The following is a 13,640-nucleotide window of genomic DNA, read 5'->3' as shown; positions in this document are numbered from 1 at the left end:
AAAACAAACTCCATTTAATTAATATAACAAAAAAAAAACAAAACAAAACAAAAAACAGTTTTGCCTTCCTATAGTAATATGGGAAAGGTAAATGGAAAAATAATTTATTTCAAAACAGTTGGAAAAGTCCTTCAAAGCTTGGAATATGGTTTCTTCCAACTTAATGTTTCATTTAGCTTTGAAATTGGCAATGGCCATACTGTTACTGGTATGCCAGCTCAGCAACCATTACAAACTGGTGCTCAGATGCATGCAAGGTGGCCATAGACCTTCTAGTACCAACAGACCTTCCTTCTACCACTGAAGCATACTCCCACCACACTGGTGGAATATCTCAGAGACACTGTAGTGTGAATCATATTTAAGCCAATTTTGCTGCTAAAAAGTGTCTCTAGCCCTCCCCATCTCTCTTCATTTCTACATATACATGCTGACTCAAGGGTTTCAGGAGTCTATCAGTAAACAAGATTTGATTGAAAACTAGCCTGACAAAATAAGTGGAAAAAAACAGAATTTATTTTCCAGTTTCATCAGGTTCAGATCACATCAGGCCCAGATCACATCAGGCCTAAAATCTTGCTTGTGCTGGCTCAGTGCAGGTGGTACCATGCAACAGCACCACATAGCCAAGGAATGTTTTTTCAAGAATCACAGGAAAATAGAGTAGAGGAGACCCCAGAAGGCCATCTAGCTTATCCTCCTGCTCTAAGCAGCTTACATATATATGTCAAACTCCATCATCTCTGAGGAAACACAAATCTGAAGGAAAGTCATGAAGTATCTTGGAGAGAGCTGACTTGGCTGAGATGCACTGCTTTAGAAGATAGCCAAAGCTGAAGACACAAAAAGCCTTATAATGGGCCAGATTCTTAAAGGTTTACGGTTATTCTGGGCTCACTCCCTCACTCCCACAGGCTCTAAGCATAGCCAAATCCCACATCCTTATTTCTGAAACACTAAAAATTCTGCCAGAATTGGCAACCAATCTCTGCTCATTGTCTTCATTGATTGAAAAGAATAGCAACACAGAGAAAGGGAGACAGTGAAAGTTGAGCACAAAACTGGGGCATGTCAACAAGCTAAAAATAAATCTTTAGTCAAGAATTTGAACAAATCTGCAGATCTTATTGTTTGCCTTGGTTTCCATGTGAGAGTATAGATGGAGAATAAAAAGCATTAAGATAAAGTTTAGATAATCACAGAGAAGACAGAGACAGGACTTTTGATCTGAATACTGGCCAGGAGAGTCTTTGTCCCATGTACTTTCTTCGTCAATTGGGATATATGCAGCAAAAATATTATTCAGTTCTCTTAGCTGGGAGAATTTGCAAGACACAATGTGTTCTGCTTAATATTCTTTACATATTCTCAACAGCAAAATGTAAGACTTGTGGCCAGCATGCAAAGCATTAGATGTTCACCTAAATTATTTTAGTTTCCACACCAAATGGGTGGGAACAAAATTGTCTTTACTAAGATATAAGAAGAAAATAAAGAGTGTGCATATAAGTCTAATACAAGCATATATTAATTAATGACTAGTAATAGTGAAACTCATTCAAAGAGAAGAAAATCCCGTAACAAAATGATGCAAATAATTCCATATGAAAACATACTATTTTGCTGGTTAACGTTGCAGGGATCAACTACAGGAACATTGATAGGCACAGAACAAGCTGAGGAAACCTTCCATGCATTGGCATGAAGTTGCGGGGTCCCTTCTATCATCCCTGCTGGAGAACTGAAAAGGAAAATATCAATACTGCAAACATCCTGCTGACCTTATGGACTGCACATGTGCGGACACAGGTAAATCAAAAAACCTTAGATGCATAAATAAATTGAAAATTCAACATGTCACAGTAATTCTTTCTGTGAGGTACAAAAGTACAGAGGGATGTGAAGCTTTTTCCTCAATATTTTATTCATGCAAAAATACTCTTAACACTCTAACACTTACTGCAATTAATGAAATCAATTTGAGGAGGCATTAATGAGAGAACAATTTGGCTTTTGTTCACTGGATTGTAAAAATTTGATGTGTTAGCTTATTTCAATATTCTAGAAGGAGTCTATTTGCATTTTGGTGTGTTTTTTCACTAAATATTTAAAAATTATTTATTATTGCTAGAAAAGTTTCATGATATAATAGCTTGAAGAACTTCAGAGGAAATGAAGCCAAAGATCAAAGAAAGTATATCCTTCTAATTAAACTATTCCTATGGTTAAGAATTACATTTTTCCACTAACTCAGTTAGGTAAGGATTTTACTAGCATTCTCATCCACTTATTTTTCAGTGCTCATTTATTTGCTCTGATGATGATGGAGCAGTAGGGAGGAAAAGGAGTGCAATTCAAAGAATACTGTGATCCCATAGTCAGTACATTACTTTTTTGGAATGACTTAGATGTTTTAGAATGACATCAAAATTTATGAGTTCCACATTTAATTGTCTAAAGTTTTAGCTAAGAGATGCTATATTGATTAGTTTAATAATGAACAAACTGATGAAATGAAAATATCAGGTTCAACAAGACTTTATCATTAAACACAATTTAAATATACTGTTTGCAGCTTACAGAAAATCATCTCTTAAATTCCCATTGTAAGTTCCACATAGTCCCAACGTTCTTGTCTTCCAGTTGATATCAACTTGAACATAGATTCTCTCTCCATCTTTTGCAAAGAGTATCTTCAAACCAAAAGTAGTTTTCAGTTGAACAAACAAAGAAGATATATTCTGAATTTCAATAGCTCCTGCAAATAGCAAAATAAAAAGAAAAGCAGTCATTGAAACTTCCAGATTTTATGTATATCCCTTAATTAAAACAAATTTTGAAAACTCAAATATAAAATGATGATTGGTGCACAACCTCACCTGTAGCCAAATAACCTCACACATTTTCCATCTAAAATTATAAGACTACAAATCTTTTTCATTACCAACACAAATCAGGTACTGCAACTACTATCAACAGAAAAAAGTCTCACCATTCTGTACCAGTGAGTTATCTGGAGACTTACATTTTTTCTTTCTTTCCTCTTTACAAAAATATAACACACTCAACAGTGTGCCTCTAGCAATGAGAAGACACAATAAGATACAACTTGTTTCTTAGCTCCCAGTGATGTTAGAAGATTAATTAACAGATGTCTGTAAAGTTCATTGCTGTCTTCAGATAGAATGTTCTCTCTTACTACTATTGATATGACATCAGTATATTTCCTTTCCTGGACTGTATGTGAACTAAGGCCCTAACTAATTCCCAGCTTTCCTTCCCAGCAAATACATAATGAAAGGAAATGGAAATTTCACAGTTACAGCATTCATTTGCTACACAGTGTTGATCTACTTGCAGCTGCAGACTTTAATCAGGTCTGTCTTCACTCTTAGTCTCTACACACATACAGACACACAAACAGTGAAGATAAAATGCTCGTGTAAGCTTCAAAACATTATAAGCTGATAAGGCTTAATAGATAAACCCATTATCAAGAACACTACACCAAAATATTTGTCATAGATGATATTAATTGTAAACTCTGAAGAGATGAGATCAGTAGGAACTGATTCCAAAGATATAAAATGAAATTACCAGCAAAAGTATGAAGCAGACCTTTCAATATAATTAAAACTGAGCTGTGAAATTCTGCTTTAGGAAGCTGCAAATGCCAAAAGAAAAACTATGTCAAGAAAGATCCAGTGAAGAAAAAAACTAGCTGCAGTCACAAATTCAAGGTTCCCTAAGCTCCAGACTGCCAGGGGCTCAGAAAAGAACAGTGAAATAGTACTTTACCATTTGAGAAAAGACTAAAAATCCAGTGAGAATCTATTATTTTGAACAATCACCAGAGAGAGATGAAATATTGCTTTATCATTTCCACCTTCAGTGCTTGATTTTGTAGCTTCCTTTCAAGGTATATTTCTTACTAGCCTTATAAAAATTGTGAAGTAACCTTCCTGAAATCACAAGTCAACACTGAAAGTAACACAGACCCTTTGAGTGCATGGATTCTATTCCGTGTAATTTATTACAAAAAGCATCAGTTAAGTGTGATCTGAACATCAATATCAAGATGACTTTCAACCTCTTCACCTCTGTTGTTTTTTTTCCTTCCTATCCCCTAAACAGAGGAAAAACAGATGGGTGGAATTCCTAGGTACTTAGCAAGATAAGAAATGCAAAGAAAGAAACGTGTAACGAGGGACAATATTTCACCAACTGAAATAATAATTACATAAGACAAATATAATTAAAATGCTTTGGAGCATATAAACAAAGAAATGCAAACCCTACTAAGACTCCATGTATTTTCTTACCATTAACATTAAAACCTTGGTTAGGACCAGTTTGGACTTGACCGTATCTTGTGAGAGTTACTTGTTTGCTCACATCATCTTCGAGAACCAGTGTTATAGACTCAATGCAGGCATGGTCAAAGTTCTAAGCAGAAACAAATTTCACCATCAGAAAGATCACAAAGACAATAGTAGTATAGAAAGCAAAAGCAAACAAACAGTTGTATAGAAAGGAAATACTGTCATCAGGTAAATCATGTGTAAAGTACTACTCAAAACATTAAACTGAGTATCCAAAATTAAATGCAAAAAAGAAAATACTGCTTGTGAACGTAAGAGCAAGGTGGATTCATTTTAGCTATTACGGCAGTCTAGCAGTAAGCAGATTGAAATCTCCAAGTATTGATACTGGGCTCTACTCTACTCTACTCCCGAAGTAGAGCCCAAATGTAGCAATGAGTAGAAAGAAACTTGAGACGTAGTTCATCATCTCTGACTGCAGACAAAAGAATATAATTTCTCCAGAAATACACTAAAATTATTTGTAAATGTGTGACTATCAAAAAAAGGCTACATGAAAACGAACATCCATCATTTTAAAGCACTGTCCAGGCAAAATCTATTAACCTAGATAAAGGACCAAAGCTGAAACAAAACCAGCAGATGTCAAGCATCTTATATTCTTCTGGGTCTCTGTGTTTTTACATGGAAACTTTTCAAAGTGCCTAGAGCTGTAACTACGGATCACTTTCAGCAGCATCTCTGTCTCTCAGTGACTACAACTCTATCATTCCTGAGGCCACCTGAAATGCACAAAAAAAAAAAAAAAAGGAGTCTCATAACATGAGGAAGAAGAGACATAAAGAAAAGCAGAGGTACAGAGGTACCAACATGTGGGCTGTTGTGAGGCACAATCTGAGCCCCTTCTGACAGCCTAGGTTACCTAAAAACATCATAAGTCCTGCATGGAAGCACTTTTCATGAACACCTCTATTAATAACACCTGTTATTGAATACTGGCCAAAACACTTTCAAACAAATACACATAGTTAGTATCCTTAAAGATTTTCTAAAAGGCATTGTTCCAACAAATTAAATATGCAAAAACATAACCAATACACATCTAAAACTATGAAAAAATCTCTTGCTGAATTGTGTATTAAGTTTGTCCAGTGCTGCCTGGAAAAGCTTTTCTAAAGCTTGAGACATCTGCATACAGTGCCACATTTTTATTAATAATCTGGATGAAGGAAATTTGCAGATGACAGCAAACTGGGAGGAAGTGTTGATCTACTTGAGGTAGGAAGGTCCTACAGAGGAATCTGGATGGGCTGGATCAATGGACTGAGACCAATTGTATGAGGTCCAACAAGACCAAGCACTTGGTCCCACACTTTGATCACAGTAAGCCCATGGAATGCTACAGGCTTGGGGCAGAGTGGCTAGAAATCTGCGCAGTGGAAAAAGATCTGGGTGTCATGGTCAACAGCTGGCTGAACAAGAGCCAGTAGTGTGCCAAGAAGGCTGATGGTACTATTGATTGTATCAGAAATAATGTAGCCAGCAGGACTAGGGAAATCAATGGATTGTCCCCATGTCTATAGCACTGGTGAAGCTGCACCTCAAATACTATGTTCAATTTGGGGCTCCTCACTACAAGAAAGACATTGAGGTCCAAGACGGGTAATGAAGTTGGTGAAGGGTCTGGAGCACAAGTTCTTATGAGGAGTAGCTGAGGGAACTGGGACTATTTTGTCTGGAGAAGAGGAAACTCAGGGGAGACTGTAGTGCTCTCTACAACCAGCTGAAAAGAGGCTGGAAGTTGGTTTCTTCTCCCAGGTTACTAGTGACAGAAGAAAAGGTAATGGACTAAAGTTGCACCAGAGGAAGTTCAGGTTGGATATTAAGAAAAGTTTCTTCTCAGAAAGAGTAATCAAACACAGGAACAGGCTGCTCAGGGACATGGTGAACTCACTGTCACTAGAGGTGTTCAAGAAACAAGTAGACATGGCACTTAGGGACATGATTAGTGGACAGAGTGGTGATGGATTGGCGGTTTCCAACCTTAATGGTTCTATAATTCTGTGACTGTATGACTGTTGATATATATACTCACTTAATACGCAGAGATGAATAACTCTTCAGACTTAATCCTTCTAAAGCTGCAATAGGTTTTATAAAGGACAATAAAACATGTAGCAATACAACCACTTTAAAAAAAGCTGAAAAGGTTTCAACTCACAATATTCTTCTTTTAACATAACCTGATAATCTATAGTGGCATCTATGCAAAAATATCTGAAATACATATACACTTTTGTTATGGATGTTCAATGAAAGCGTGACTTACATGTCCACAAGGTGCTTTCTGCAAAGTGATTGTGAATTTGTTCTTTCCAGTGCCTTTTACTAAAATGTACTGGCAAATCCCAAGAAAGGTAAAATGACGTCCATCAAATGTTGTGAAATGCGAGTTACCTGTGACGGAGCACTCAGCTTGAGAGAAAAAAGTTAAATACAAAAGTTAACTTAAATAATAATGTATTGTTAAATATAATACAATACAAAAATAATAATTATCCCATTAGAGCGTTAATTTTTTTAATTGTTACAGCATTTGAAATTTAAATATGTTATATACACATCTTTCCATTGTATGCCATCTCATTTTGCACGTGCCCATGTGTAGCTTTGGTACTATCTAGGCTGAATGTGAGTCACTGGTTCCCTAGAATACATGGAAAAGCTTTCTCTGTGTTAAAGCTCTGAAGTTTCCTGTAATCTTCTTCCTCATTTTTTGGCATGGCTAGGTGTGAAAGAGCCAGCTTCTTTCTCCCTCACTGGTACTACGGCACTGCTTATTGCTGCAGGCATGAAAATGCTGTGCTTGAACATGTGGGTTGTCCTAAATTCCAGGTAAGCAGATACCTGTTGTCTGTCCTCAGGGTGCCCCTACATTCTTGTTTCAGTTCAGATCAGGAGACCACTGTTGAAGTAAGCCTCCAGCAGATCCCCGCTTACTGCACTTTGGTTCAGCTTGTGAGGTCACACCAGAGCACATAAGCTAGATTGCTTTTGGCTGCAACTGCAGCAACTGCAGGAGGCAATCTGTGGGAGCACACCTAACCCACTCCTACTGCTAATAGGCATTCATTCCTTAGGACAAGACTAGTCAGAACTGACCCCCTGCATGCACACAAAAGACGCGTGTGAGGTGATACTCAATGACAGCATTTTAGTCTACAGATCCACCCTCCTAAGATTTTTTTAGTACCTGCTAAGCTTTGTTTGCTAACTCATTCAAAGGAGGTTTTTTAATTTGTTAAAAAAAAAAAAAAAAATCTCTTTCACAAGGTACTGAACTGTCAAGGAAGTTTCACTACCTGATGATTTATATTTGTCTCAGTAATTCATTAAAGAGATATGTAATCTTTAAAGAGAAAAATCCAGACATGAACTATTGTTACAAGGGTGAAATCGGAGCACTCGGAGCAACAGAATGATGCTCTTCTTATTCTCTGCATTACAGCTGCATCTAGAAGTGAAGAGAATCTTATCCATGGCCCACTGCACAGACAGCGTAGCAGCTGTCTGTGGAAGTAGATACATGTCCCAAAGCACATAAAGTAGGAGGTAGAATAAAATGTGTGAAGGTAACACACTGAGTTAGGGAAACCAATACGAAAATGTAAGGCAAGTACAATCAGGCAGTTAACAGTTTTGCCTCAGCCATCCCACTGCTACTGGACATTTGTATGCTAAATCTTTCTTCTTAAAATAGCATCCCAAACCCTTGGATTACATCTGAGTCTGTTGTCTTTGGAAAAGTTTATCCCTTGTGATCATTGAGGAGAGAAAAGAAATCATGAAATACAGATACCTGGGCAATCATGATCAGTACAGTTCCAAATGCCACCAGTACAAACACTAAAAAGAAAAATCACAGAATACAGAAATTCAGTGTTCCAATATTTATCAAAATAAGAGCTATGCACTAATTAATAGACATTGAATCCACTGTTTCTGTAGAACTGTTTTTTGGTGATACACAAAGTCCAGACCATAAAGCATAAATACTAACTATTCTTTGAATTTTGACTGTGATGTTAAACTAACTGCAGGGAGCAGTCATTCATAGAGGAAGCACATACATGAGGCTTTCACATACCAATTACTACATTCTTGCTCAATCTTTGTGCCTACAGGGAAGGCAGTTCCATGATAAATACAAGGACAATTTGACACGGAGATACAAGTTCCATTTTCCATAATGAGACCTATTGGGGAGGAGGTTAACACATGAGATAAAACAAAAAAAGTTAATAGATTCAGTATTCTTGTTGTTGCCCCATCTCACTCAAATATTCAAATCTGTCAGAAGGCAACTCGGGACTAGTATAAAGAGTCACCCAGTGACTGCAGAATGCTCAGAACATTCAACGCGTAAACCTTCTCAGAGCAGATTTCATTCTGAAAGGTTGCTTTATGAAAAATGTTTGCCTAAAGTATGTAAACTTTACAGACCCAGAACCAAAAAGGTTTTGATATCATATAATACCTATAATACCCTTCCATAATTGGACTGTTCATTGACCAGTCTCTAATTTTCATTTAGTACAGATCACAGGAATTTTTCTTGAATAGAGTATACGATACATTCTGTTCAAACAAAACCTCATTTGCTTCAGGAATAATTCTAATAAAGTTGATTAAACCTATTCTATGCCTCATTGTAGACAGCATTAGTGATGGTTCTAGATTTTAACTGATATTTTATTCTATTGCATAATACTCTCTGTAAATATTCAGAACACAATAAAGGACAGAATCACAGTTAGAAGAGCAAAAACTGAAACAACTAAACTGTTCATATTTTCTGTCTTTTAACTTTAAGTATAGTTTATTCAGACAACTTTATTACAATGCTGGATATTAACTTTACAAATATTTTTCACATTAAATTAACAGTACTTACCATCTGGACAGTAACATCCATCTAAGCAGTACAGGTTGCTACCAAGACAATCTTTTTCAAAGGTGCAAGTTGGTGGACAACAACTGATACAATCACGGTGTACAAAGCTGTCTTCACACTTCTCAGCTAGAAAAAGAGCACATTACATTGTGCATTAGTGCAATTTCTCTTTCCATACTAGATAAGTCTTATCTCACTGAATAAATAGTTGTGCAACACTTCAGGTGTAGGTCATTATCCAGGTTAGGCACAATGGATTGTTGGAGAGGCTGTAACTGATGAACTGCAGTGAATCTCTCATCAGTACTTAAGTCTGTTTATCAAATTCTTCTATCACCTCTCCACTACAAGTTATAGTTCCTGTAACAGGGGAACATGTGCTCATATCTCAACTAGTTCAAAGTTCCGTGCATGTGACTGAACTACAATTGATAGGCAGTAGTGTTGATGAGAAGGAGTTGCATTCCCTTTATTCATTCTGTTATAAAGCTGGTAGAGGCTGAAAGGTCAGCTGGAAACAGTGATGATATCAGATCTCCACAGATGTTTTTTCTTCCTTGTGGAGTATGATCAACTTACATGAAGTTCCAAGCAATCTGCACAAACATGAATTTTGTATGTATCTACATGAGATCACAATGGAATTAAAATAATCCTCAAGCAAGTCATTGACTTCTTTGTTCTCCGTTAATAATGAAGCTGGCTGATCTACTTCAGTATAAGGTTTGAGTCCTATAGCGACAAATGGTGTTAAGATGGAATTATTTGAAAAGGATATCTGGTGGTATTTCAAAGGTCACACACTATGCTTTGCTAAAGAGTCTCTTACTACAAGCAGGAAAATCATCCCTCCAGTCTCGCACAGGGGACCCAGCATGGGAGCATGCTCTAGCGTACTCTGTCACCGCTCTGCAGTATGTTTCATCATCATCCACCCTGAAATGATAAAACAAGGGAGTGATCACAAAACTTAAATCTCACCTACAAATCAATGCCACAAGACTGCTCAGAATACTTCACTCAGCTGATGCTGTTGTCCAAGAGGATGGTGGAAAAAAAACATGACCTTGTCATGAAGACAATGGACAGTTCAACAATACAATTCAACAATTGCCCAGAAAGGCAACAATGGAGTTCAACATTACAGTTCAAGAATGCAGTTGAACAATTGTCCAGAGAGGTTGTGGGCGCTCCCATGCCTGAGATGTTCAAGGCCAGGCTGGATGGGCTTTTGAGCAACGTGATCTAGAAAGAGGTGTCCCTGCCAGGAGGTTGGAACTACATGATCTTAAAGGCCCTTTTGGCATGGAAACTCTCACCTATGTTGATACTTGGACCAAATGCCCCTTATCAAGTTCAAGTTTCTAATTCAAACTTAGTCCTTGAACTTAGGTGAAGAGAACCCTTTTGGTAGACTTCTGACCTTGTTGTTTAGCATCAGAAGCATTATCTGTCAAATACTGTAGACAATTTCCGAGAGTTACAGTGCAATCTTGAGCAAAGGCATTATCTCTACATTAATCTATACAGAAAAAGCTGGATAATGCATTTCTGCCAGAGTCAAGTAAAGAGATATTCATCAGTATTTAGGTAACCTCAGATTTTACCCAGATGCAAGTTACATAATGCAAAACACTACAAGTTTTTAATGTGAAAACCCAACAACTCCCATCACTCTCCGTGAAGGACTTGATGCCAAAATGAACCAGTCATAATAAGACATTTCTATTATAAGCACGACCAGGACAGATTAGCTGAGTTTGTTTTTCAGCGCAAAAGATCAAGCTTCCAAAATTAATGGTCTTGAAAACATATAAAATGGTATTTGTATTCTGCTTTCAACACATCTGTTATCAAATCAAACATCACTATATTCTTTGTTACAGTGATCACAGTTTCTCCCAATTCTCTTTATCTAATCCAATTAAATGGGTCTTAATAGAAAGAATACTTGGCATATAAAATGCCCCCCCTTTATAAACTGACACTAAGCCACAAGAAGAGACCTCTTATAAGCAAAGTAAGCCTAAATTAATTAGGTTCTCAGACACAGAAACTTCCTTCCAGGTTTTTAACATTCACACAATTCATATTCAGCACACACATGCATTTCAACAAAAATCAAAACCTCCTTAATGCTGTAACACTGGCTCAGTATCACACTTGAATTCTCATTATACTTCTTTTACTCCTTAATACCATGACATAAATTAAATATCACATCTTAAAATTTGCTTTCCATTATTCTTCTTCTGACTGAGGAAAAGGCACAATAAGCTCCTGAGTTACGTTGAGACTATGCAGAGGCAACTCAGCTCTTTTCTTAGTTGAATTAATGTACAGAGCATCAACTGCAGAAGAAACACTTTGAGAACTTGCTTACAAACTCAAATTCTTCCATATTCACTTGATGGCAAAACAGAAAACTCAAAATTCATTGAAAATGAACTAACAAGCTGTAATGGATGCTACTGAGTGATTCTTGCTTTTAGTCTTGTGAACCTTTCTGTATGCTTTTGATTAAATTGATGATACTCTGAGAAGGTTATAAAAGTACCTGACACAAATCCTGTTATTTATGACAATTGCCTCTTAGTCATAAGACCTTTTTAAAAAAGAAGCAATACATTGCTTAGTTTTCTGTTCAATTACTCTCTGAAGCATCTGTTTACTGTGAATGACTGACAAATAAGTAAGAGTCCAAGGCTAAGAGAAAAATACCAGTTTACATATAACCCCAGCAACTGAGAATGTGCAACTCCCACCAAAACCAGTGAGAGCTGAATTTCTTTTTACATCTCTGAATTTATATGAATAAAAACAGTTTTGAAAAAAATCTACATGTCTGAATGATGATGCTTGCTCTACTATACTTTTTTCAGAAAAACAGTCTCTATTGAGGAAATGTTTCTAATCCTCCAGTATCACTGATATTTCCTTTTAGTATCGTCCTAATCTTGTATTTTTGGCTCAGAGCTTCCAGATGTAGGTATTTTGTGTATGTGTCTAGCAACTATCTTTTGTCATCAGTGATTTTTCATGAATTTCTCTCCCACGTGTTTGTCTAGTCTTTCCTTGAAATCATGTAAATATCTAGCAGTCAAACTATCTCTTAGCTGAGACACAGGTTACGTGTCCTCTACTTCCACAGTAAAGCACCCATTGAGAGAAACACCATCTCTTCCATTTTGAACTCATTTAGTTCCTACTAACTTCACTCAGTACTGTTCAGTTCTTGCCTCAGAAAAATAAGCATTCGTTTCATGCATCAAAATATGTAAACAAGAACTCCATTCTTACCTGCAAAGATCATTCATACAGCTAGAAATATAAGAATATGGATCTATGCTCTCGTGACAGCTGAGAAAAGGAAATTGTAGGAATATTTGGCACTTGAAGAATATATCCTGTGCATTAAGAAAAATCAGTAAACAACAGTTAGTTAGTTTCTGAACAAGCATAATTATTTTTAGCTTTGTTGATCTAATCTAGGGCCCTTCATACTCCCATTACAGCTTAAGAATCTCAACTCTCCATTTATTATGTATCCTCTACTATTCTTCCTAAAATTTGTCCTCTCTAACTACAGAGGCCTGATCTCATGCTGCTCCTAAACTAGCTGGCATGGCAGATTGCAAAATGACCAAAAAATTATTTCACATCAATCCAGGAGCTGAGCACGGTACTTCTGCAATATTTCATAATTTCCTACATAATGAGCTGTAAGATGCCAGAACTGGAAACTGAGTAATGCAGCAATGAAGAAGACCTTTACCACTTGGCACATCCTATTGAAATGTTTGTACTTTCAAGCTAAACTGAAGATCTTCATACATTCCCCAGCAACAGCCCTGACCTGAACCTTCTCAAAGCCTCAATGCAGTTGAGGTTTTTTCTATATGGCTTATATTACTAGATTCTTGTACCATCACTAGGCAGAGAAGATTTAAAAGAATAATAATAATAATTACTACAATAATTAATTTACCTCAGTGGATTCTGCATTAGCTGAGCAAGGACTGGAAAAATCTAAGGCAGTAGGTACACAAGCTGCATCATCTGAGATTTGCACGGTCCAGCTATTTGCAAATTCAGCAATGTCTTCTGTATATTCACCTCCTGTGTGATAAGAGACCCAGAAGAAAGACTGTCAGCACAAGCTCAAAAGAGGTCTTGGAAATTTCTGAATGTTTTTAAATACATATGTTACTTCAGATATCGGTATGTATAGAGTAGGTAGAGATTAGAAAAAGTTGATTTTTCCTTTTTAACATTAGGCAATATATTATACCACATTTAGATGAAAAATTATATATATATATATATATATAGTAGGACAATTATTTACTTTTTAAATTAACTAA

General features: G+C 36.6%; 1 protein-coding gene across 1 annotated transcript in view; it reads right to left on the bottom strand.

The window, feature by feature from the left end:
• The window catches only part of OTOGL (otogelin like), a 92,523-nt gene that overhangs the window by 63,432 nt on the left and 15,451 nt on the right, over positions 1–13,640 (bottom strand). The window contains exons 9-18 of the mRNA XM_031553757.1: positions 13,265–13,395; positions 12,577–12,683; positions 10,106–10,212; positions 9,277–9,402; positions 8,470–8,578; positions 8,182–8,228; positions 6,652–6,797; positions 4,323–4,446; positions 2,581–2,758; positions 1,617–1,741 (exon numbers count right to left, since the gene is read on the bottom strand). Coding sequence (XP_031409617.1) covers positions 1,617–1,741; positions 2,581–2,758; positions 4,323–4,446; positions 6,652–6,797; positions 8,182–8,228; positions 8,470–8,578; positions 9,277–9,402; positions 10,106–10,212; positions 12,577–12,683; positions 13,265–13,395 — 1,200 coding nt within the window. The remainder of the gene's footprint in view (positions 1–1,616; positions 1,742–2,580; positions 2,759–4,322; positions 4,447–6,651; positions 6,798–8,181; positions 8,229–8,469; positions 8,579–9,276; positions 9,403–10,105; positions 10,213–12,576; positions 12,684–13,264; positions 13,396–13,640) is intronic.

This window comes from Meleagris gallopavo, chromosome 1 (genome assembly GCF_000146605.3).
Source record: "Meleagris gallopavo isolate NT-WF06-2002-E0010 breed Aviagen turkey brand Nicholas breeding stock chromosome 1, Turkey_5.1, whole genome shotgun sequence".
Taxonomy (NCBI): domain Eukaryota; kingdom Metazoa; phylum Chordata; class Aves; order Galliformes; family Phasianidae; genus Meleagris; species Meleagris gallopavo.
Note: the sequence above shows the minus strand (reverse complement) of the source record. Positions and strands in the feature narration are given on the sequence as shown.